At 48.3% G+C, this 25,000-nt stretch overlaps 2 protein-coding genes across 7 annotated transcripts in view; one reads left to right on the top strand and one right to left on the bottom strand.

Moving 5' to 3' along the window:
* The first annotated feature begins 3,061 nt into the window (after nt 1-3,061).
* LOC127005685 (uncharacterized) lies at nt 3,062-9,233 on the top strand. 4 transcript variants are annotated; one of them, XM_050874786.1, is made up of 5 exons: nt 3,062-3,542; nt 5,284-6,081; nt 6,917-7,165; nt 8,234-8,329; nt 8,998-9,233. In XM_050874786.1, exons 2-5 carry the CDS (start codon nt 5,299-5,301, stop codon nt 9,181-9,183), a joined length of 1,314 nt encoding a protein of 437 aa, XP_050730743.1. In that variant the 5' UTR covers nt 3,062-3,542; nt 5,284-5,298; the 3' UTR covers nt 9,184-9,233. The 4 variants fall into 4 exon arrangements, with proteins under 4 accessions (XP_050730743.1, XP_050730744.1, XP_050730747.1 ...); XM_050874787.1 differs by lacking the exon at nt 3,062-3,542 and adding an exon at nt 3,555-3,608; XM_050874790.1 differs by lacking the exon at nt 3,062-3,542 and adding an exon at nt 3,595-3,631.
* Nucleotides 9,234-12,325: 3,092 nt separating this feature from the next.
* The window catches only part of LOC127005683 (leucine-rich repeats and immunoglobulin-like domains protein 2), a 51,788-nt gene continuing 39,113 nt past the window's right edge, over nt 12,326-25,000 (bottom strand). Inside the window, exons 6-13 of one of the 3 annotated variants that reach the window (XR_007758845.1) lie at nt 23,869-24,012; nt 23,106-23,249; nt 22,658-22,801; nt 21,443-22,535; nt 19,633-19,831; nt 18,844-19,293; nt 16,749-18,707; nt 12,326-16,609 (exon numbers count right to left, since the gene is read on the bottom strand). Coding sequence is in view for 1 of the 3 variants with exons in the window: in XM_050874778.1 (XP_050730735.1) it covers nt 18,148-18,707; nt 18,844-19,293; nt 19,633-19,831; nt 21,443-22,535; nt 22,658-22,801; nt 23,106-23,249; nt 23,869-24,012 (2,734 nt within the window). In the remaining 2 variants the exon portion in view is untranslated. Of the gene's footprint in view, nt 18,708-18,843; nt 19,294-19,632; nt 19,832-21,442; nt 22,536-22,657; nt 22,802-23,105; nt 23,250-23,868; nt 24,013-25,000 lie in introns of all 3 variants that reach the window. The other 2 variants (XR_007758846.1, XM_050874778.1) reach the window with 2 other exon arrangements.

Below are 25,000 nucleotides of genomic sequence, written 5' to 3'. Positions count from 1 at the left end.
CTCTCTCTCTCTCTCTCTCTCTCTCTCTCTCTCTCTCTCTCTCTCTCTCTCTCTCTCTCTTTTTTAAATTCCTTTTCTCCCTCCCTCCCACTCTCCTTCCCATTTCTTATCATCTGAGTAATTGGATTAAGTAAGGAAAGGAGGGAAGGACGGGAGGGAGGGAAGGAAGATCATAGAGAGGAGGAAGAAAGAGAGGAATGAAGGAGGAAGTGGGGAGAGGAAAAAAGGAGACGAGACAAGGAGTGATGGAGGGAAAGAAGTTGAAAGGAAGGTAAGGAGGGCGGGAGAAGAGGAAGTAAGGAAAAGAGGAAGGGAGGGAGAGGAGGAAACGGAAGGAAAGGATCGAGGGAGGGAGAGAAGGAGGAAGGAAGGGAGCGGGGTTAAAAGAGGTAGCCTACTGGACAGGGTTAGTCCGCTTCCAAGTGAAAAGTAGCCCGCCCCGCGCATGACGTCAGCGACTCTGCATGACGTATATTGTTACCCAGCGGCCGGGGTCAGAAGGCAGAAGGAGAAGCCAGGTCAGTCCAACCGTGACCTTCCCAGCGTTATGAGCAAGGAAGTCCGATCGAGTTACTCCGCCCTCCGGAGGCTTACTGTTCGGTGTATGGATGCAGATCTGGCCAGAGGCAGAAAGTAAAGCACTGTACGTTTACCAACAACGTTTACAAGATCCCATAACTATGTGTAAGAAACAGAAAGAGAGAGTATACATGTATGCGATCGAATGTGCGGTAAGGCAAGTCTTCCCTAGTTACCCCTCCGGTCCACGTTTTCTTTTTTAGTATGCACTGTTCGAAATCTATAATATGTAATTAGATTTTGACCCTGCCTTCCCTACCCTTCTTCAGTGTTTTAGGGGGCTGGTTAGGCCATGAGACCACGACCTTTAAAGCCCCGTACCCTATTCCCCCACTGGGTAACGTACAATCCATGCATACCACAGGTCTGTGCAGATGGATTAAAGCTGTCTATTATATAAGTTGAAAAGCTCGAGGAAGGAAAGAAGAGGAGGAGAAACTAAAGCAATCATGAAATAAAGATAAAATATGAGTGTGAGAGAAATACAGACACAGAGAGACAGGCAGATAGACAGACAGACACTGATTTCTTTATTTATCCACTCAGCCAGTCATTCAGTTACTCAACCAGTCAGTCAGGAAGAGGAGAGAGATAGGGAGGAGAAAGAAAAGGAAGGAGAGATCGATATATAGGGAGGTCGAGGAGGAGGATCGAAGAAAACCACAAAACAAAGAAGAGGAGAAAGAGGATCGAGGAAGGAAGAGGAAAAAGATAGGGAGGAGGAGGAGGAGGAAGAAGACCACGAAACAAAGAAGAGGAGAAAAATGGAAGGAGAGATCGAGATAGGGAGGTCGAGGAGGAGGATCGAGGAAGAAAACCACGAAACAAGAGAAGAGGAAAAAGAGAGAGGGAAGGAAGAGGAGAAAGATAGGGAGGAGGAAGAAGAAGAAGACCACGAAACAAAGAAGAGGAGAAAGAGAGGGAAGGAAGAGGAAAAAGATAGGGAGGAGGAGGAGGATCGAGGAGGCTATAGGAGGAAGAAGACCACGAAACAATTAGAAGAGGAGAAAGAGAGGGAAGAGGAAAAAGATAGGGAGGAGGAGGAGGAAGAAGAAGAAGAAGAAGACCACGAAACAATTAGAAGAGGAGAAAGAGAGGGAAGAGGAAAAAGATAGGGAGGAGGAGGAGGAGGAAGAAGAAGAAGACCACGAAACAATTAGAAGAGGAGAAAGAGAGGGAAGGAAGAAGAGAAAGATAGGGAGGAGGAGGAGGAGGAAGAAGAAGTAGACCACGAAACAAAGAAAAGGAGAAAGAGAGAGGGAAAGAATTAAGAGGAGAAAGTTAGGGAGGAGGAAGAGGAAGACCACGAAACAATTAGAAGAGGAGAAATTAAAAGAGAGGGAAAAAAGAGCCCTTGGAGCTCATACAAAAGGAGGCAATGCGGAGTATTCTAGGTTGTCCCAGGACGGCAAAGCTTGAAGTCCTCCGAGCTGAGTTGGAACTGCCCAGTTGTCTGCAGAATTCAGGAAATTACTTGCCGCACAGTCTACCGCATGATTTGTCACGGGGACACTCAGCTTAGGCAGGCTATTGGTAATTTTCAGCCCACCCCTAACATTCCAGCCACTGTTAGAAAGCTCCACAAGCTCTTATCTGACCTTGTGTCCTTGAACCGTGTCTTGCCCTCATTAGCAGCCCGGCCTTGTTATCCCTCTTGGAAATCTCATAGAGTCAGTGTTGATATAGAAAAATTAGATAAACCTAAAGATTCTTGGCTTTCTCAAGTCCTGCAGGACCATTTTCTGACCAAATTGTCTGCATATCCCTGCACCCATGCAGGCTGTCCATGTGTTTTGTGATGGATCTGTCAATGGCACCAAGACTGGTTGTGGATTATTTATTAGGGACTATGCCACCCCCTCTGAATATACTGACACTGAGGTTTCTAAGAGGCCTCCTGACCATCTGTCTTCCACAAGGGCAGAACTCTATGCCATATATGAAGCCCTCCATATCACTGTAACTCTCGGGAAAGATGTGTACCTGTTTGTTGATAGTCAATGTGCCTTGTATGCACTTCTGTCTTCCTCCCCTTCTGACTGTGATATAGTCAATAAGTGCCTTGGTGCCCTTAGCCTGCTGGAGCGCTGTGGTGTTACTGCACACTTCATCTGGGTGCCCTCACATGTTGGGCTGCCCCATAATGAAAAGGCAGACAGACTTGCTCGTGCTGTCTCTGATGATCTGAATGTACACCCAGGTGTTGAATACACCTATAATTATGTAAAGAATAGACTTAGATCCCTTAATTGTTAGTGAGTCTGTTACCATGCTGCAGTCAGCTTGCCTTGAGGTGTCAGGATGGTAGTCCCTCCAGCATTCACTAGGCCCAGGTATCAAGTATCTGCACCCACACTTATGGTAGGCTTAGTGCATCCTATGATCTGGTGGTGATGCGGCTGAGGCTGGGCTATAGATATTACTGGGAGGTCAGATGGGGCTGACCCTGTACCTTGCCGCTTGTGTGCCAGGCCAGGGGGTCACACGCTCAAACACTATGTCCTGCAATGTTCTGCTATATATACTGCCTACCGCCCACAGGGCCACTGGGACCTGCCTGGGCTGGTGGGCTGGTTCATTAACAATAATGTTCTTTCAGCTGTGCTTAGTGAGTATCCTGCATTTGCCCCGAGATTGTAGTCCATATGTACAGTCCCTTATGTCTGCTCCCTTGACTAAATCAAGGGCTTTATTTTTTTTAGCAATTGTCCCCTACCATTAAATTGTATCTTTTTAGTTTCCTGGTGCTACTTACACATGTATCCTTAGTTGTATAATCACACTCTGTACTGCCTGGAGGTTGGGATGGCATGCTCCTCCCTTCTCCTTTGTTGTTTTACTTGCAACAATAAACTATCAATCAATCAATCAAAGAGGAGAAAGATAGGGAGGAGGAGAAGAAGAAGAAGAAGAAGACCACGATCAGCTGACAGACGGTGAACGGCAGCGGTGCACGTGGGGAGGTAAGAGTGTGTACGTGTGTGTGTGTGTGTGTGTGTGTTGTCTTCATTTGTCTTCCCGTAGTTCAGGTGACCATCAGCACGGAACTCTTGTAACTCTTGACCTCGTTTTCTTATTTTGACCTGTATTGCTTTTCTCTTTACCCGGTGAGGAGGGAGTCACTCTGCTCCTCGGGGTGTGCTGGGTTGAAGGGCAGGGGAAGGATTGAAAGGGCAGGGGCAGGGTTGTAAGGTCAGGGGAAGGATTGAAAGGGCAGGGGCAGGGGTAGGATTGAAAAAGCAGGGGAAGGGTTGAAAGGGCAGGGGAAGTATTGAAAGGGCAGGGGCAGGGTTGAAAGGGCAGGGGAAGGATTTAAAGGGCAGGGACAGGGGAAGGATTGAAAGGGCAGGGGCAGGGGTAGGATTGAAAAAGCAGGGGAAGGGTTGAATGGGCAGGGGAAGTATTGAAAGGGCAGGGGAAGGATTTAAAGGGCAGGGGAAGGATTGAAAGGGCAGGGGCAGGATTGAAAAAGCAGGGGAAGGGTTGAAAGGGCAGGGGAAGGATTGAAAGGGCAGGGGAAGGGTTGAAAGGGCAAGGGAAGGATTAAAAGGGAGTTGGGTGTAATTCTGGAGTATTAGCTTGTGGTCCTGTACGGTCTTCTGTTTGGAGTGAGTTGGGTGTAATTCTGAAGTGTCAGCTTGTGGTCCTGTACAGTCTTCTGTTTGGAGTGAGTTGGGTGTAATTCTGAAGTGTTAGCTTGTGGTCCTGTACGGTCTTCTGTTTGGAGTGAGTTGGGTGTAATTCTGAAGTGTTAGCTTGTGGTCCTGTACGGTCTTCTGTTTGGAGTGAGTTGGGTGTAATTCTGAAGTGTTAGCTTGTGGTCCTGTACGGTCTTCTGTTTGGAGTGAGTTGGGTGTAATTCTGAAGTGTTAGTTTGTGGTCCTGTAAGGTCTAGGAGGTGGATCGGCATCAAATGCTTACAGGTGATGTTCTGGAGGAAGCTTTACACCTGTTCATCCAGCGCTGGGTTTGCACCTGAGCCTACCTTGGTGGCAGTCACTGCCATCTGGTTATTTACAGCAAAATTTTCAAAAAATTTTGTGGCTTTGACACCCACATTTGATAAAGCATTGGTTGAAGCTGTAGGTATTTCCATGGGTAGTTTTTATGGCCTTGGTGGTAGTTTGGTGAAGCCTCTATACAGCGAACATGAAGAAAACACTCATAAGATTCCGATTAATCTCTTTGTTTGCCTTTGGAAATAGTGGATGTGAGAGGCAGGAGAGTGAGAAAACAAACCTATTGCTCTGGCTCTTCAGGATTCCTCTAAACAATTTCATTTCAAGCCCTGATGTTGAATTGACTACATTTTGGGGTAATATGTTCCAAGTGCAAATAATTGCTACATATAGATAATTTCCTTTAATTCATTCTTTTTCTCATTGTTTATTGCCATTATCTGTTAGAACCACTCACTCTGGTGATTTATACTTACCATTTGTTATGGTAAATTATCTGGAAAAAAAACAATAGCTTGGCCACTCTTCACTATTCTCTTTTATAGGTGCAGCGCTCAGCGGGCTTTTTTGTTTTCATATGTTTTTGCCCTTGAGCTGCTTCCTTTATAGTAAAAAAAAGTTATTGTGTAACATAAATATGCTTCTCTGTATGTGGAAAGAGCAATGAAACACACAGTATACTTCAGTAGTAATAGTGATGATAGTAATAGTATGTAATATTATTAATGTATTAATATTATTCCAGTCCCAGCACACCAGGATGGGAAAGAACACACGCAGCGGCCGCAGGAAAAAGAGGCGGCCGGGCGCAGCGACAACACCACGTGAAAGTAAAGCCGCCAAGGATGACCCCGAGAGCCTTAGCGTGGAGGAACTGCTGGCGGCGGCGTCGACGGAGATGGACGCCTTCCAGTACGAGGCGGCTCAGACACTCTGCCGCACCGCCCTCGCCAAGGAGCCGGACAACGTGGCGGTGCTGGAGACCTCTGCCGGTCTGTGCCTAGAGCTGGGGAACCTGGACGGGGCGCGGCACTGCCTGGGCCGGGCCATCACGCTGCAGCCGGAGCGTGGCCACGAGAAGTACATGTCCATGGCACAGCTGATGACCGGCCAGGAGGCGCTGCAGTGCTACCTCAAGGGCATCGAGATCCTCACTAGGGCTATCGCGAGTCTTCCTGCGACAGAGAAGAAGGAGGAGGAAGGAGAGAAGAAAACAAAGAAGGAGGAAGGGGTAGAAATGGCCACAGAGGAGGAGGAGGAGGAGGGAAGTAAAATCGCAGCCCAGGGGAATGAGAACCTGTCCCCAGCAGAAGCGATGGCTGGGAGTAGTAGAGGTGACCCGCCCCCTCCTCCCCCCACACTAGGGTCACCGGTGGGGGAGAGGGCAGGGCTGGTGCGGCAGGTGTCCACGGCCTACTGTTCAGTGGCGGAGCTCTTCATGACGGACCTGTGTGACGTGGAGGAGGCCGAGGAGGAGTGCCGCGCCAGCATCACCAAGGCCATAGAGGCAGACCCCACCAACCCGGAGGCCTATCAACACATGGTGCGTGTGTGCATGTGTTTACCTAGTTGTAGAATACAGTCTGAGATGCATTCATGTGGTCCTGTCTCCATATCTATATTTGTCAAGTTTTTCCTTAAATTTCTGCACACTCTTCGCCTCCACCACTTCTAATTCCTTCCAAGTATTTATGTTTTGATGGGGAAAGTTGTACTTTTCTGTCATTAAGAAATGTTCCTTTCTTCAGTTTTTTTCTTGTGATCTCTTAACTCTTTGCCTTCTCTTCTCCTTTTCAATAATAGATCTTTATTATCTCATTTCTTTTTGGTCATTCATAAGTTCACATAATGTAATCAAGTTCCTCGCTCTCTTCTATCTTCCAGTGTTAACAGCTGCATTTCTTTTAATCTTTCTTCAGAGGTTAGGTCCTCCACTTCTGGTACCATCTTTGTGTTCTTTAAAACTGAGTGTTTTGACACAAATTCTTTCTTCAGAGGTTAGGTCCTCCACTTCTGGTACCATCTTTGTGTTCTTTAAAACTGAGTGTTTTGACACAAATTCTTTCTTCAGAGGTTAGGTCCTCCACTTCTGGTACCATCTTTGTATTCTTTAAAACTGAGTGTTTTGACACAAATTCTTCTGGTAAGGCACATCACTGATATATTGCACAGTCTGGGAAGCTGGATTTTTTCTTACATAACATCTTGATGTATCCTTTCTATGATGACTGACTTGGTACTGCAATCTATTCCAATAAATACTTTTGCAGGAGCAGCACCAGCATACTTTTTTCCCCTTCAGCTGCCTCCTTGACTGTATAAAATAAATTAAAAACAAGTCCCCCTCACAAATTAATCTCACTCTCTCCCTCCCTCAGGCCAGCTTTCTCCTGGTGAAGCAAGAGGCAGAGGAGGCCAAGCAGTACATCACTAAGTCCCTGAAGGCATGGCTGCCGCAGTACAGGGCAGTGCGGGAGGGCAAAGCCTCAGCAGGGAGCTTCGACCCGGTGGAGGTGTGCCCGCTGCCCTACGCCACGCGCCTCACCACTGCCAGGATACTCATTGAAGTGGAGGATCACGAGGCGGCCCGGGAGGTGCTGGAGGGATTGGCGGAGGAGGACGATGAGGTGGGTTTGGTTGTGTGTACATAGGGTCTTTTAGTTGTCTTTTGTCATTTCTTTTTGTCTTCTATTTTTTTCTTTTGATCTCATTTTCATTCATTTTTTTTCCCATGTTTGAAGATACCCTAAACTTAACCTAACCTAACTTAACCTAACAAAACCCTTGACTCAGAAAATTCATATATGCTTCCTTACTAATGAGACTTTCTATATGTCAAAGTGAGATCATTCTTTGTTGATTTATACCATTAGGTGCTGGCTATCATCTGTTTGAAGATACCCTAAACTTAACCCAACATAACCCCAATCACTTACTATAGGTCTTGACTTAGAAAATTCATATATGCTTCCTTACTAATGAGACTTCCTATACAACAAAATGAGGTCATTCTTTGTCATGTGTTTGAAGATGCTCTTAACTCAATCTAACTTAACCTAACCAAACCCCAAACAGTTACTATAGGTCTTGACTCTGATGGAAGATATACATAACGAACTAAGATCAGGAAAACCATCACTCTGCCTCACCAAGATACTGTCAGAAAGGCGATCATTGTCTTGTTCTGCCCCAGGACACTAGACGAACCATGTGTAGCTGATGGAAGATATATGTAATGAATTAACCAGCTCAGGAAAAATTTTGAAGTTGATGATAGGGAAAATATTGATAGCAAAGTTTGAGAGTGTTTTCTATGTTTATTTTTCCGTTCTATATTGTTGAGGTCTTTTCCTTTATTTTTTTAACCCGTCCGCTGCGATTGGCATGGATTTCGCCTTCCCTGGTAGCCTGGTAACATATAGTCCCAGGTCTTTCTCTGCCTCTGTGGTGGATAGTGGAGCGTTTCCCATGTGGTATCGGTATGCTGGATATCCCCTCCCAAGGTGCAGGACTTTATATTTTTCTTCATTGAATTGTAGCAGCCACTTTTTGTTCCATTCCTGTAGCTTGGTGATATCTTCTTGTAGGAAATCCAGTCAAGGGGAAAACTGGCTGAGGAGGACATTGGGGTTCGTGTTTGTCTGTCTGCTGTGTTCCCAATCTTCCTTAACGTCTTCCCCCTTCCTTGCCCTCAGGTGGTGGACACATGGTACCTCCTGGGCTGGAACCACTACCTGCAGGGGGAGGAGCAGCGCGAGGCGGCCCACTACAGCCTGCACCGCGCCCTGCAGGTGAGGCGCTGCAAGTGTTTTTATTCATTATTTATTTATGTATTTATTTTTACAGGGCAGGAGGCAGCTCGGGGGTGGAAAAAAAGGAGGAAACAAAAAAGCCTGCAGGTGTAGAGAGAAGTGATGAGGACTGTGGGTGGTGCTGGTAGTGGTGTGAGATGAGATTGGTGTGGTGGTAAGGTTAAAAGGTGAGGGTGATGGTGGTGTTAGTTGTATTGTGGTGATGAGATTAGGAAGGTTCCGTTAGCAGTGGTGTGAGATGAAATGGGTGAGGTGGTAAAGTTAAAAGGTGAGTGTTGTGGTGGTGGTGTGAGGTGTGATGGTGGTGGTATTACTGAGGTGGTGTTGGAAAGGCCTTTATCCTGCAATGAACTTATAACAACTGATAATAATGATAGTGATTTTTTTTTTATTTTTTTTTTAAGTGCACTCTACTGTATAAAAAATGTTAGACTGTGTTGTGTTATTTGATGTTGTTATGCTCTGGTGTTGCGTTGTGTCATGTGTTATATTGTGGTGTGTTATGTCATGAGTTAAATTGTGTGTTGTGTTCTATCTTATGTTGTGCGTGTTGTGTTATGTCATATGTTTGTGTTTTGTATGTCATGTTTTGTGTATTGTGTCTTGTCATGTGTTGTGTTGTGTCCTCACCTTGTGTTGTGTTTCAGGTCCACGCAGAGAGCCCCAGTGAGGACGCCCAGCTTGTGGAGCACCTGAAGGAGCTGATGGAGGAGCTGGGGCCCTACACGGAGGCCGAGGACGAAGAGGACCAGGGCATTGAGGAGGAGCTGGAGCAGGACTCGGAGGAGGAGGATGAGGACGAGGAGGATCATAATGCGATGGACACCAGCTGAGTCGTACCATTGTTGCCTTCATCTTTTTAATATATGTTACGTGTGTTAGCCCCTGTAGTTTGTTTTGGCCTTGGCGCATGTCTTCGTGTTAGGTCCCTGTCGCCCAGTGCTCGGCCTCGTGCAGAAGTCTGAGGTTTTTAACAATTTTTTGAGGTAAAGTTTTGGGGAAAAATTGGAAAGTTTCGTTTAGTCGGCGCAACATCTGTGGTCATGTGCCGGAGAGAGACAGAAGAGGAAGGAATTATAGGAGAAGGGAACAGATCCCAGGAGACGGGACACAACCCCCGATTAATACCTGGTACCCATTCTTGCTGGGTGGACAGGGGCGTAAGGTATCGGAAAAGCCGGCCAAATTTTTCCACTCCGCCCAGAAATTGAACCCAGGCTCTCTCGGTTGTGAGCCGAGTGTGCTAACCACTGCACCACGAAGCCCCCTAAAGTTTGGGGGTCAAGACTATGGGCCAAATTCTTAAAAAGTTTCCACACCCAAGTACGCATATTTGACAAGATATTCAGAGGAGTTTGGGGCATTTCCATGGGTAGTTTTGCAAGGCATTCCAAGGAAGAAAGGTGGTAGGGTCTTTGGGACATGTCATGAATGGCAGAAGTGTGAGCATGGAGGTAAAGAGGGATTTGAGAAATACAATAATAGTACCAACCCTCACATATGCAAGCGAAACATGGGCCTGGAATGAAAGTCAGCGGTGTAGAGTGCAGGCAGTGGAAATGAGTTATTTGAGGAGTGCTTGTGATGTGAGTAGAATGGATGGAATGAGCAATGAAAGTGTGTACGAGCATTTTGGAATGTGTCATGGGGGTGAAGGGAAGAAGTGTGGAGTGGTGGAGGAAGTGAAGCGACAGACCTTAAAGTGGTTTGTCCACATGGAGCAAATGGAGGAGAGTAGGATGACCAGGAGGGTGTATGTGAGTAAGGTAGAGGGAGGGAATGTTTGAGGACGACCTCCAGTGAAATGGAGAGATGGGGTGCAAGAGTAAGTTAGGGAGAAGGGAGAAAGATCCTTGAGAAACTTTGAGGAGGCAAGGAGGGAGTGTATGAATAGAGAGAGATGGAAACTCTTCTGCCGTGGCCATCCCCTGGTGGGAGCTCCTAGGAGCAGGCGTCGATGAGATAATGATGATAGTTTTATGACCCTGGTGGTAGTATGACCCTTCTTCTGTACCATGAACCTAAAATACCACTCATTAGAACCACACTGATCTCCTTTCTGGTATTTGGACATAGTTGATGTGAGAGGCAGAAGCATGAGAATATCGACCTATCTTTCTTATGCCCTCAGTGCTCTGTGTCCAGGGAGAGATTCATGAAAATTTGCCTTCACATAGATAACTTAGGCCTTATTCACACTACATGGCCGGTCACGCTCAAGTCAAGGGATGTTCTCACTCCAGTCAGGGTTTGAGAGTAACACACACACCAGGTCAATGGATGTTTTTGCTCCAGTTGTAGGGCACATGTTTAGAGGTTGCATTAGTGTTAGTTAAGGTATGTGGTTGGTTTGGCTGCTTTTAATTATGTTTATGGGATGGAGTTAGAAGAGAAGGAAGGGAGATGAGAAGGAGAAGTGAGAAGGAGTTCGAAGAGGAGAAGAAGGAAGAAGATGAAGAGGAGAAAGAAGAAGATGAAGAGGAGAAGGAAGATGAAGAGGAGGAAGGAGTGAGAAGAAGTGTTGGATTTTCACACATTTAGAAAAGAAGGAAGATGAAAAGAAGGATGAGTCACACCATCATTACTTTTGTCTGTTGTGGGAGCGATGAGTAGCAGGCTTTTTTTTTCTTTTTTTTTCTACACTTTTTTGTTGCCTGTGAGCCGTCTCCTTTGTTGTTGTAAAAAAAAAAGGTCGGAGGATGTGGGAGTTTAGATAACCAGAGTTGGCGATGGCTGTCATTGCATTGGATGAGGGTGAAAAAACAAGTTGGAAAGGGAAGAGAGGGGGAGTGGGCTCATCCAGTCTTGTAAGATGGAAAGAGTGAAGAGAGATTCCTTGCATTGTTTCCTCATTTGGTTGATGATTACAGTAACTTTCATGGTTACTTTAAAATGATCTCCGGGACTCTTTCTGATTTCTTTTTCATGGTCGATCTTGCAAGACAGAAAGAGTGAAGAGAGATTCCTTGCATTGTTTCCTCATTTGGTTGATGATTACAGTAACTTTCATGGTTACTTTAAAATGATCTCCGGGACTTTCTGATTTCTTTTTCATGGTCTGGGATTGCATCAACTCACTTTCTCTTTCCCTTTTCTTCCTTCTTTTCCTCCTTTCTCTGTAACTATACCTATCTTATGTCTCCTGTCGTCAACATTATTATCATTACTATTACTATCATCTCTATTACATGTCTTCATTAACCCGGTAGCAGCACGGATCATGTTTCTTAATGGTCCCTCCAAGCGAGAAAAATGAGAAAAAATCACCCCTCACACAAACCATTTCATAATATACATCAAAGCATTTGTGATCAGATTATGTATCATCTATTTTGGGGGGCAAATATCATGGCACAAATTTGGCCCGTCGCTGCTACACGGTGAAGCCACAAATTTGGCCCATCGCTGCTACACGGTGAAGCCACAAATTTGGCCCGTCGCTGGTACCGGGTTAATAATTCATCCTATAAGTGTGTATTCCTTTACTCTCCAGCGTTTCATTCCAGACCACTATTTGCTGTCCTGCCAACTTATCATTCAGTATCACCTTTGCTCTCTATACAAAGACATGGGACAAAATCGGTTTACCAGTAGAGTGGTGGATGAGTGTAACAGGCCTGGCAGTCATGGTGTGAGTGCCAATATGATGGATACATTAACAAAAAGATTGGGTGAGGGAGAAAGGGCTGAGAAGGAAAGGAAGACATGAGAGGAGAAAGGGGATGCAGGAAAAGGAGGGAAGGGAATGGAAGGGGAAAACAGAGGTAGGAAAAATAGAGGATGACTGAGAAGTAGAAGGGAAGAAAAGAGGAGGGAGGAGAAAAATGGGAGAAAAGTAGGATAGGATAAAAGAGGGAGTAGGAGGATTGAGGAAAAGCAGAGGAGAATTGGAGGAAGAATAGAAGACCAAGAATTAGGTGGAGTTAGGTTCACAAGACATAGGCCTATGCATGGTGGGTGAATGAGACAACAACATTTCATATTCACAATTTTATTAAAGAAAAGGGAAGGGAGGCTGCAGAGGAGGATTCTTAATAACTTAATAGTTAGTATCCCTCAGGATGTCTTCGATGTCTTGTGGCCTGCAGGAGGAGGAGGGGGAGAGGAGGCAAGGGAGTAAAAGAGGATATGAGGAGGAAGAGGAAGCAGAGAGTGAAGATGAAGGACAAGGAAACAGACAGGAGGAAGAGGAGGAGGAGTAGGAAGAAGAGGATGGAACTGGGGTAAAGGAGGAGGAAGCAGAGGAAAGGACTGGGGGTACAGGAGGAGGAGGAGGAGAAGGAGAAGACAGAGGAAAGAACTGGAGTGAACAAGGAGGAGGGGAAGGAAGAGGAAGAGGTAGCATAAGGTATTGGGGAGGAGGAGGAGCAAGAAGAGGAAGGAACCAGAGTATAGGAGGAGAAGGGGAAGGTAGGAGTCAGCTACAGACATCACGTTCAAAGGGTCGAATCTGTACAAAACATCTCACAAAACAAATCATCACGAAGAACTACAAAACTAGGTCTGTACAGGTTAGGAGGAGGAGAAGAACCTAGCGGAACACCACGAGGAGACTGAACATTACACGAACAACAGTTAATATGTCACAACCTTAGAAGCCTCACAACAACAGTCCGATTAGGGGTTACATTAGTCATTGCTTTCCCTACTCCTACCGTTTTCTCTCTCTCTCTCTCTCTCTCTCTTAGCTGGTTTTCTTTTATTTCATTTTTTATAGGTAACTTAAGTATAGCATTATTAGTCCTGCCTATTACGGCCTGGTTGTTTAGAGGTTGTGTTAGTGTTTGTTAAGGTATGTGGCTGGTTTGGCTTGCTTTTAATTCTGTTTATGGGGTGGAGTTAGAAGAAGAAGAGAAGGAAGGGAGATGAAAAGGAGTTAGAAGAGAAGATGAAGAGGAGGAAGGAGAATAAGTGTTGGATTTTCACACAGAAGAAGAGTAAGAAGAAGTGTTGGATTTTCACAAAGTAGAGAAGAAAAGAAGAGAAAAGGAAGGAAATGAAACAGAGGAAAGAGGAATGACAAAAGGTGCTGGATTTTCACACACTCAAGATGACATATTACAAACTCGTAAAAAAAAAAAATCAACAAAATAACTTACCCCTTGAAAAAAACTGCCTAAAAAATACAAAATCAACCCCAGAATTATTAAGAAAGACTATGAAAAACGGCTTAAAAAATTCAAGCCGCCCACTGAATGGTTCGAAAGACTGCTAATAATGGGATAAAAGGAAACAGCCCAGCCACACCTAACCTAACAAACACTAACACAACATCTATAACAAACCAGGCCTATTATACTTATACACATGTGCTGCAAGGCCTACTATTACATTTACGACGCCCAGCTGTACGCTCCGGAAACATCAACATCGGTGACTCCAGTGATTTGTTCAGTGTATAGACTTTTCCTCGAAGTCGTCACGTCGGAAACATAAAATAATTAACAGATAGATAAATATAAATACTGCATATGTACGCTTGTGAGAAAGTTGGGTCTTGTGTGGCAGTGTTAGTGTGTGTGGTGGAGGAGTGATGATTTTAATGCCTGGAATAGTAGTAGTAGTAGTAGTAGTAGTAGAGGAAAAGAAGAAGAAGGAAGAAGATGAATAGAAGTGAGAAGAAGTGTTGGATTTTCACATAGTTAGAAGAAAAGAAGGAAGAAGAGGAAAAGGAGAAGAGAAGGAAGTGGAAGTAGTAGTAGTAGTAGTAGTAGTAGTAGTAGTAGTAGTAGTAAATTTATTCCTCAGATAAAATACATGTTTTTCCAGAGGGTTGCTACTACTACTACTACTACTACTACTCATTCCTCTACCAAACACACACTAACCCCCCAGACCAACCCACACACAAGAACATACATCGAACAAATCAACATAAAATAATTAATCTTTCAACAAAATCAACGTCAATAATAACAAAACAATTTATTTCATTAAACGCATTATTATTTTCTTTTTTTAGTTAATGAGACGTTTCAATCGGCGAGTCTTCAAAATACAATAAACACTGATGAGGCGATGGGGGGGGGGTAGGAAGGGGGGAGGGGCACACATCCAGGCAAGGGAGTGGGGAGGGGAGAGGGGGGAGGTAGGCTTTCTGTGTGTGTGTGTGTGTGTGTGTGTGTGTGTGTGTGCGTGTGTGTGTGTGTTTTGAGATCTACCGAGGTTCAAACGTAATGAGAGATCTTTTTGTTGTGTGAGTGTGTGTCCCTGAAGGTTCCTTTGCCTGGGTGTGTTTGGGAAGCTGCCTGCACCCTGCCCTTATGTGGGGGGGGGGGATATAATGGTATGGAGGAAAGTAGGGAGAGAAAGGAAAGGGGAAGGGAAATCTGGAGGAAGAAAGGAAGGTGATAAGAAGGAAGGGTGGAAGAAGAAAGGTAGGGGGAGAAGGAAGAGGGGAGGAAGGTAGGGACTAAAAAGGAGGGGAGGAGAGATGGGTGGGTTAATAGATCGGTAAAAGAAAGAATGAAATGAATGGAGGGAGAAAAGGAGGAAACAGAAAGGGAAGGAAAAAAGGGTGGGAGGGAGAAAGGAAGAAGTTTGTGATGAGTGATGGGGGAGGTGATGGAAGGGGAGGTACCAGGTAGACAAGCTGCAGTTGGCGGTTGTGACATGTTAACGGCTTACGTCAGAAGGTGACTAGTTTGCGCTCGACTTAAAGGTACAACACGTGACCCTCGCATCGCTGTGGCGGTAAATGCGTGAAGCAGACACTCGGGTGCCGGCCAGTTCCTGCACACACACTCGTCCATTCACACTCACTTCAGAAAAAATAAAATAATAAAATAAACTTTTGTTTTTTGCATCACATTCTTTAAAAACACATAATTTGAACTCACATAAAACAAGAAAAGGACTCTATATATTTTGTACTTTGCCACTCATTCTGTTTTCTTTCACAGGAGCAGTGGACTAAAGTCAGAGTTGTGGTTGTGCCCGGCAGTACAGACTTTGACCGACAGCTGGCCGTCGGTCCGTGTTGTTTACATAGCAGCGTTGCAAGCACCACGTGGTTGCTGTTGTTATTTCTACTATTTTTAAGCCAGATTGTGATTGACATGTGTGACTTTTTGTGCCAACATGTCCTCAAGAGCTTCAAGACCAAGTGGGGTGAAGAGGAAGGTCACCCCTGCATCGGCGCCGCCCGGGCGGTGTTTTCGTTGGGGCCCGCGGGTGTGTGGCTGTGCCCACTGCGGGCCCGGGCTCCTCAGTTTGCCAACTCTTGTTTTCCACATGTTGTGCGGGACCCCCCCCCCCCATCTCTTCTTTCTCAAAAAGAAGAGATGGAAGAAAGTAAAGGAGTCCCACGCAACATGTGGAGGATGGGAATCGGCAAATTGAGAAGCCCAAACCCACAACAAATACAGCCACACACGCACGATGGGGATTCCGCTCAAGCGGCGCCGATGCGGGGGCCCTGCTGCCGACGCTCAGCATTGCCATCACCGTCATCAGCCGCCCGTCAGCTGTTCGGTCCCGGCACGCGGCCGGGGCTGTCTGCACGCGTGCACTTAGCCGCGGCCAAGTGCACCGGACAAACCTACCCAGCCGTTGAATCGAGGGTCGAGTGTATTTTAGGTTTGCTTTTGAGGTTCTTTTTTGGGGGAGGGGGGTTGGGTAAATCGTCTATGTCGGACATTCCTGTTGTCGGACCAACCTTTCCCCCTATTAGTCCGAGTTAGCGAGGCTCAACAGTATATATCAAAGCCTTTGTGATCAGTTTATGTATCATCAATTTTGGGGGTTTATATCATGGCACAAATTTGGCCCGTTGCTGCTACGCGGTAAAGCCACAAATTTGGCCCGTCGCTGCTACCGGGTTAAGCTGCTTCCTTTGATGTAGAAAAAAAAATTGTACTCAAACTTTGCCATTCATGAAACTCACCCTTCTTATCACCCTTTTATGAATGGCAGCAGGTCGCAGTACTGTGCTTTATCAGAGTGGTGCGCAGGAACTGGCCAGCATACCCCTACGTGAGGCTTCTCTCTCTCTCTTGCTCTCGCTCTCTTTCTCTCTCTCTTTCTCGCTCTCTCTCTCTCGCCACACCCCACTAGCCTAGGTCACAACACAGACTTGCAGCATTTGAACTTGACGACTGTTAGGAACGAACTACGCGCTGCTACACATGCACAGGAGGAAGAGGAGGGGGGAGGGCGAGGACACACACACACACACACACACACATTCACCCATTCCTTTACTCTCTTAAGTCACTCATTCTTTCACTCACCCAGTCCTTCCTTCCTTCATTTTTTCACCTACTCACTTTTTCCTTTATTTAAACACTCCCTCACTCCTTCACCCATAACACACACACACACACATTCACTCATTCCTTTACTCTTAAGTCACTCATTCTTTCACTCACCCAGTCCTTCCTTCCTTCATTTTTTTCACCTACTCACTTTTACCTTTATTTAAACACTCCCTCACTCCTACATCCAAAACACACACACACACATACACACACACACGCCCTCCCTCTGGACTGGACAGCGATACGTTACAACACACTAAGAAGAAGAAGAGGAAGAAGAAGCGACTGCACGACAGCGGCGACAGACACACACTTCTTTCCTTCCTACGAGACGGCGACGCATGCGAGAAAAGATGTTCCTAAAGAAGTAATCCGAGAGAAATCAAATATAAAAATAATCTAAGTAGACGAAGGAACACAAACGACACTTTGTTTTTCTCGTTTTTTCTTCTACGATACGAAAATAAAACCTACGGAACAACACTGCATCGCGACGTTTGTTTTGGCTCCTCTGTCTCTCTCGTCTCGTCCCAGCGCACTAACACACGCATGTACACACACACTCAGGGTAGCGCCGCGCCCCCAGACTCGCTTCGGCCTGGCCCGGGGTGTAACACAGCGGCTCTGGGGTTCCTTGGGGCTCATTCCGTTCCCTCCCGTCGGTGAAAATCACTTGAGACGCTTTGTTTTGATTTTACTCTGGCTGCCGAAGAGGTGAGGGAGTCTTGAAGGGAAGTGTCCTATGTTGCCCTCTCTCTTAAGGGGGCATTTTTGTTTACTATTTCTTGGAGGGACTTTTGTTTACTCTGCAGTGGAGGGAAGATTCTCTGATGTGCTTCAATGCTAGGCTCTTTCTTGGAGGGAAGTTTTGTTTTCTATCCGAGGGACATTTTTGATTGCTGTACTTTCTTGGAGGGATGATTTTGCTTACTCTTCTTGGAGGGAAGTGTTGGTGGCACTGCTGACACCACTGTGCTGCGGCAAGACACTGGGACGGATCAGAATTACGATGAATTATGCGTCTTCACTCTTCTCTTCCAGCAGTGGAAGGAAGCCTTGAGTGTGTGCAGTGAGGTGCAGGGCTCCTTGAGGCAGTCTGGGGAGGGGGGGCGCCACGCCCCTGAGGTGACCCTCGTCCTGTGTTCTTCAGAGCCATGACACCAGCGTCACCTTCACACCAAGCCTCCGCCCAGCACATTGCTGCTGCTGCTGCCACGTGAGAGTTGGGTTCCTGCCGTGTGGCCCAGTCATCCTGCAGTGGTGAGAGTGGCCGCGAGGGGCCGGGGCACAGGGTTGTCCTGGCCGGGGTCTGCAGCTTCTGCTGCCGTGACTCGTGTGAGTCCTGAACTGTCTCAAACAGTTAGTGTCTGTGTGCATAAAGTCCAGCTTTACTCGTTACTATTTACACTATGTACAGACTCTCCACGCTGCTTTATGCAGACAACGGCCACAAAGCCTCCACGTCCTCCAGAGGCTGAGGAATGCCTACACGCAGGGGCGGCGGCGGCCAGGCTCATCCATCCCACCGGCCGGCGGCCATTATCTGACTTCCATCGGGCGGGTGGGCGGCGTGTGGTCGCTGAACTGCACCTCCGGCGTGTCCATCCTCAGGTCCAGCTCACTGCGGCCGTCACCGTCGCTGCACACGGAGGCGCGGGGGCTGTGCGTGGCGGCGGCGGCAGTGGGGGCTGGCCCCTCGCCGCTGTGCACGCTGGGCAGGTCACTGTTGGGCTGCCGGTGCCGCTGCAGGCCACACCCCCGCCCCTCATCAGCCCCGTCCCCGCCATCAGGGGAGTGCCGCCGGGCAGGGGGGCTGCCCCGGCTGTGTGCCTCGGAGGAGCAGGGGGAGCCTGAGGCGGACTGGTAGGGGGAGCAGTGCTGGTAGTGCAGGGGGGGGCCACGGGGCAGTGTGGAGGAGGGGGTGACGGGGGAGGACACGGGTAGCAGCCGGGAGTTTGAGCCGCGGCGGAGGCTGGCGGTGTAGTGCGGGGCGGGGCCGTAGCTGCCGGGGGAGAGGTGCTGCGGGCTGAAGGTGGACAGCACCGGGCGGCCCACCACCTCCTCGCAGCCCAGGGGAGGGTCAGCGGCACCGCCCACGCCTGGAGGGAGAGGGAGAGGGAGAGGGAGGGTTACAGGTGGAAGTAATGGCTGCCAGGACACAACTATAGTCCCGGTCACAACAAAACACACACACAGACACACACCAAAACAAACATGAGGCATGCACTCACTCACCCCTCATGACTGGTGAGCCCCGTGAGTCGCCGCAGATGATGAGGGAGCGTCGCAGGCCGGGGCGGCTCAGGTCCAGGGGCAGCAGGTCCTCGTTGGAGCGCTGCGCCGAGTCCCCCGTGCCGGAGTCCTTGCCGCTGGAGTGCTCTGAGCCGCTGTCCTGTGCCCCGGGGTAGCCGTCTGGCACGCCCCCCAGCAGCGGCGTCATGTTGTGCATCAGCTCAGAGGTGAGGTGGTGGTGGGCGGCCAGGCCGTGGCGGGGCGGGGCGGGGTAGCGTGCCAGGCCGCCCTCATCCCTGGGGTAGGCGGCAGGGCTGGTCAGGTTGGCGGCGGCCTGCGTGCGCCTCCTGGTCTGGTGGATGATGATGACCCACACCAGCGAGGTCACCACCACGCAGCACACCACCACGATCACCACGATGCCGGTGGTGGTGCTGCTGCTGCTCGACGAGTCTGCAACAAGGCACACGGTCACTCAACAAACAAACACACACATGAACACACTCACATCTCTTATTAGATAACTTGTGTATAAATTTTCAGTGGCAATTAGTCAACAAACACATGAACACACATTGCTTTTCTTTTATTCAAAGTTATGTAACCTAACTTCTGTATCTTTTTCAGCACCTACTCATGGATAAACCTTCTGTCATCTGTCCAATAAAGAAAGTATCATTGCTGTTGTTATCACTGACCTTGCAAAGCCACACAGAATTAGGTGAGAAAGCAAGACTGAGTGTAAGAACGAGACGCAAACCCAAAAGACTGAAACCTCAAGCACATGATTACCTCTGAGGGTGAGGTTGATGCGCTCCCTGGAGGTGCCGAGGACGTTGGTCAGCTCGCAGGTGTATGTGCCGAGGTCCTCGAGGCGCGTCTCCCGGATGAGCAGGAACTGGTTGTCGTCCACCAGCAGGTAGTGGCCGTCGTTGGTGAGGGTCTCCCCGTTCTTGGTCCACGTCAGCTTGGGGATGGGCAGACCCGTACCCTGGGAGGCAGAGAGAACAGCAAGGTTATGTTATGGTTGAAAGAAGTGCGTCACCTCTATTTTTCCTACAGCAGTGAATGGGTATCAGGCAACGTTGCTAGATTGTCGTACTCAGACTCCTATGTTTGCTGATTTATGACCCCAAAACTGCCTCCTTGACCCCAATAACTGCCTTCATACATAGTTATCGTTAAAATGGTTAATTAATGGTGTTTTTTGTCAATATTTACGGCTCAGAAACCGGTAAATACGAGGCTCTGAGTACGATAATATGGCAACAGTGGTACCAGGTATTAATCAGGGGGGGGTCTGTTCCCTTCTCCTATAAGTCCTTCCCCTTCTGTCTCTCTCCGGCACATGACCACAGATGTTGCGCCAACTAAACGAAACTTTCCAACTTTTCCAACCTCTTTTCCTTTTATTAGTAGTTTGTTTGTAGTAGTAATAGAAGTAACAGTAGAAATAATAGTAGTAATAGAGATAAAAAGTACCTAGATAGACAGATTTTGTACAGGAAGACATGAGACAAAAACACCAGTGAATAGAGGAATGAATATGTAAGAAGACAATTAAAGAGAGTGGAAGCACAGGAAGAAAGGAACAGGTGGATGATATGAGGTCAGCGATATCTATAAATTCTACGACTATAAATGACATAACAGAGACAAGGGAAGGGGGCATTTTTAACCAACCATGACCAGACAAGAAGGAACCAGCAAGATGAGGTCAGAGTTAACTATAAAATCTATGACACAATAAATGACATAATAGATACAAGGGAGTTATTTTTTAATCTAATAACCTAATAATCTAATTTCATCCAGTATTTTTCAATCTAATAAGTGTTGCAGGAACCCACAAGATGAGGTCAGTGTTATCTATAAATTTGACAGCGCTATTAATGGCGGGCGTCACCTTGAATTTTTTGTCCCTGTGCCCCACATCGCGCCGGAAATGACTGAGAGCAACGCAAACCTAATTGACTGCTTGGCTGGCATCACTAGAGGCCACCTGTTTGTGTGTGTGTGTGTGTGCGTGAGTCAGGATCACAAACAATTATTGGCTATAGTTTGATGGGCTGCCAAGAACTAGAATACTCATGATGCAACAATGTGACAGCAGGCACACAAACAAACACACACACTCACGCATGCACGTACACACATGCATGTATCCACGTATGCACGCCTGACAAGGAAGCTCTAAACATGGGACACAAAGGACTCAAGAGGTCATGGAAGGAAGATGAAAAGGAAGCCTGTGGAAGAGACAATAAGAACAGCTTTCCACAAACACCATTCATGAATGATGAATGATTTAAGGTCAAGCTGGATTATAGTTGATAGAGAGACGGGACAGTATGAATGTAGCTCCTTTCCCATATACCACAACTAGGTAGATACACACACACACACACACTCACACACACACACACACACACAGGCGTCACCTAGTATCGGCGAGGAGTGTGCAAAGCTTTAAGGAAAAGTTGGATAAATGTAGATACAGAGAGGAGACCACACGAGCGTAATGCCCAGGCCCTGTAAAACTACAACTAGGTAAATGCAACTAGGTAAATACACACACTCACTCATACACACAAACACTGACCCTGCACTCCAGCACAGCATTGTGTCCCAGCGTGGCGACCTCATCCTTGGGTGGCTTGGTGAACTCCGGGATCTGCCTGATGGTGAGTGTGGCGTGGGCGGAGGCGGTGCCGGCGACATTGGTGGCGCGGCAGGTGTAGACGCCCTCGTCGTGCGGCGCCACCGGCTTGATGAAGAACAGCGTCTCATTGGAGTGCACAAAGATGCGGCGCTCCCGGGCCGCCGGGAAGTCCTCGCCGCCATCCTTGAGCAGCGAGATCTCCGGCGGAGGGGAGCCGGTGGCCGCACACTCCAGCCGGGCCGCCTCACCGATGCGCACGGCCACGCTGGCGGGCCTCTTGGTGAAATAAGGGTAGATGTGCACCTGGATGTGGGCGCGCCGGGAGTAGCTCGCGCCAAAGTCGTTGCGCACGACACACTGGTAGTTGCCGCTGTCGGCCTCAGACACATTGGTGAGGAGGAGCCGTGAGGTGATGTTGTGCAGCAGCTGGCCCTCCACCTCCACCGCCTGCTCCGTGGTGGTCACCGGGAAGTCCACCAGCAGCTGGTTGTCCTTGCGCCAGATGAACCGGGCCTGTGCGCCGCCCTCGCCGGCCTGCGCCACGCACGCCAGCGTCACGTTGGTGCCGTACAGTGCCACACGGTCATCCGGCGAGTGGCTGATGACCGGCCGTGGCGAGGACTCGCAGCTGAACTCGGTGCCCATGAGGGAGGCCACGCGGCGGCCCTGCAGGGCGGGCGGGTACCCGCACTCCACGGTGGAGGAGGACTTGCCGGAAGAGGCAGAGGTGTTGCCGGTGATGGAGGCGAGCCAGCTGGGCAGCCAGGACAGGTGGCAGTCACACACCAGGCTGGAGGTGTTGAGGGCCACGGAGGACAGGTGGATCAGGCCGGAGAAAGGGTTGTGGGGCAGCGTGCGCAGCTGGTTGCCCATCAGGTCCAGGGAGGTCAGTGACACCAGCGGCTTCAGGGTCTCCACGTGGATGGTCTCGATGTTGTTGTGTGCCAGCGAGAGGCTCTTGAGCTGCGTCAGGCTGGTGAACACACCGCTGTTGTCCTCCACACTCCAGCGCAGCCCATTGTGGCCCAGGTCCCTAAGGGGGGGAGTGGCACTTAGTGGATGGCCAGGGGAAGGCACAGCAGCAACACCTCTCACACACACACACACACACACACACACACACACACACACACAGCACCAGTCTGGGGTACTCACAGGTCAATGAGGCTGGGCGTTGTCTTGAAGGCGTCCTGCTCAATGTGTGCCAGGTGGTTGTGTGCCAGGCTGAGGGAGGTGAGGCGCCCCAGCCCACGGAAGGTACCCTCACGCACCACCACCATCCGGTTGTCACTCAGGTCCCTGCACGCACCAAACACCACAATCATCACCACCTCTACACCACTTAGTTCCAATACAATAAGCCACCAAACTCTCTAGATAATGAACCTCTATAACCCAATCTAACCCAAGTCAACCCAACCCATTTCCTCTAGATTATCAACCTCTACAACCCAATCTAACCCAAGTCAACCCAACCCATTTCCTCTAGATAATCAACCTCTACAACCCAACCTAACCCAACCCAACCCATTTCCTCTAGATTATCAACCTCTACAACCAAACTTAACCCAAGCCAACCCAACCCAGTCCACCCCCAACTCACAAGGACTGGAGGCGCTCGGTGGACTGCCATGTGTCGGCGCGGATGGAGTGTATCTGGTTGCTCTTGAAGGAGAGGTGGCCCAGGGACTTGAGGCCGAAGAGGAGGCCGCTACGGATGGTGGTCAGGTTGTTGTAGTCCAAGTACCTGACGGGGGGAGCAGAAGGGAGAGGAGGAGGTGTTGTTATTACTGTTACTATGTTGGTGAGGTCCAAATGCAGTACATGATTAAAGGGGATGAACAGAGAGGGGAAGGGAAGGGAAAGGAGGGGAGGTGAGGGGAACAACAGAGAGGGGAAGGGAAGAGAAAGGAGGAGAGGTGAGGGAGACAGAGTGAAGACGGGGTGACGAGGAGGAAGAAAGGAGAGTTGAGGGGAAGAGTCTGAAGAGAAAGGAGAGGTGAAGGAAAAAGAAAAGAGAGATGGAAAGGAAGGAGAGGAAGAAGAGGAACAAAAGGGAGGGGGGAAGGGGAGGAACAGAGTGAAGAAAGAGATAAGAGGAGGAAGAATGAAGAGATGGAAAGGAAGGAGAGGAAGAGGAAGAGGAGGAAAGAAAGAGAGGAGAGGAGTGATTAGGTTTTTATTGCAATCATCATCATCATTGTTAATATGTCCAAATATCTAACAAAAGGGAGAGAAAGGAGGAGAAAAGAAGAATACAAGAGGAGGAAAAAGGAGAGAATATGAAAAGGAAAAAAAGATGTCCTGTTACGATTATCAACATTATCATCACTATTTCCATGCTCCCTTCCCTTCGCAACACTCACAGCTTCTCAATGGAGTCGAGGCCGTAGAGCGCACCGTCACTGAAGGTCTGAATACCGTTCCGTCTGAGTCGCAGGATTCGGAGCTTCTTGAGGTGCTCGAAGACAAGCCCGCGCAGGTCAGTCAGTTTGTTGCCGCTCAGGTCACTGCCGGGGGAGGACAAGAGGAGGTGAGATGGGGGAGCGGGGAGGGGAAAGGGAGGTGAGTGAAAGGGAAAAGAAAGGAAAAAGGGAGATGATATAGGGAAGGAGGGAGATAAGGGAAGTGTGGGGGATAGGGAGGAAAGAAAGGAGAAGGAAGGGAGGATGGAGTAAAAGAAGGAACAGAAGGGAGGAAGGAAAGGGGAAGAGGGGTAGGAAAGAAGGATAGGGAGAAAGGAAAGGAAAGGAAAATAGGGAGGGACATGAAAGGGAGGAAAGGAAAGGGAATGAGATAGAGAGAATAAGGAAAGAGGTACAGGAGGAAGAAGGAAGGGAAGTAAAAGAGGGATAGGGAGGAAGGAAAGGAAAGGAAAATAGGGAGGGACATGAAAGGGAGGAAAGGAAAGGGAATGAGATGGAGAGAATGAGGAAAGAGGAAGAGGAGGAGGAAGGAAGGGAGGAAGGAAAGGGGAAGAGGTGGGAAGGGAAGTAAAAGAGGGATAGGGAGGAAGGAAAGGAAAGGGAAACAGGGTAGGGAAAGGAAAGGGAATGAGATGGAGAGAATGAGGAAAGAGGTAGAGGAGGGGGAAGGAAGGGAGGAAGGAAAGGGGAGGAGGAAGGAAGGGAGGAAGGAAAGGGGAAGAGGTGGGAAGGGAAGTAAAAGAGGGATAGGGAGGAAGGAAAGGAAAGGGAAACAGGGTAGGGAAAGGAAAGGGAATGAGGAAAGAGGAAGAGGAGGAGGAAGGAAGGGAGGAGAAAGTGTGAGAATGAACAGATGGGGAGAAGAAGAAGGGAAGGGTGGGAAGGGAGTAAAGGAGGGGTGGGAGAGGAGGAAAAAGATGGAGGAGTAAGGGACATGAGAAGGAGGGGGAGAAGAGGGGAAGGAGGGAAGAGAAGAGAGAGAGGAATAAGAATAAAGAGAAAAGGGGAGGGATGAAAGTATGAGACGTGGAGAAAGGAGGAAGAGGAGAAGGAAGGGAGGAAAGGGAAGTAG

Source organism: Eriocheir sinensis, chromosome 30 (assembly GCF_024679095.1).
Source record: "Eriocheir sinensis breed Jianghai 21 chromosome 30, ASM2467909v1, whole genome shotgun sequence".
Classification (NCBI taxonomy): domain Eukaryota; kingdom Metazoa; phylum Arthropoda; class Malacostraca; order Decapoda; family Varunidae; genus Eriocheir; species Eriocheir sinensis.
The sequence above is the reverse complement of the archived record's forward strand: the minus strand, read 5'-3'. Positions and strand labels throughout refer to the sequence as shown.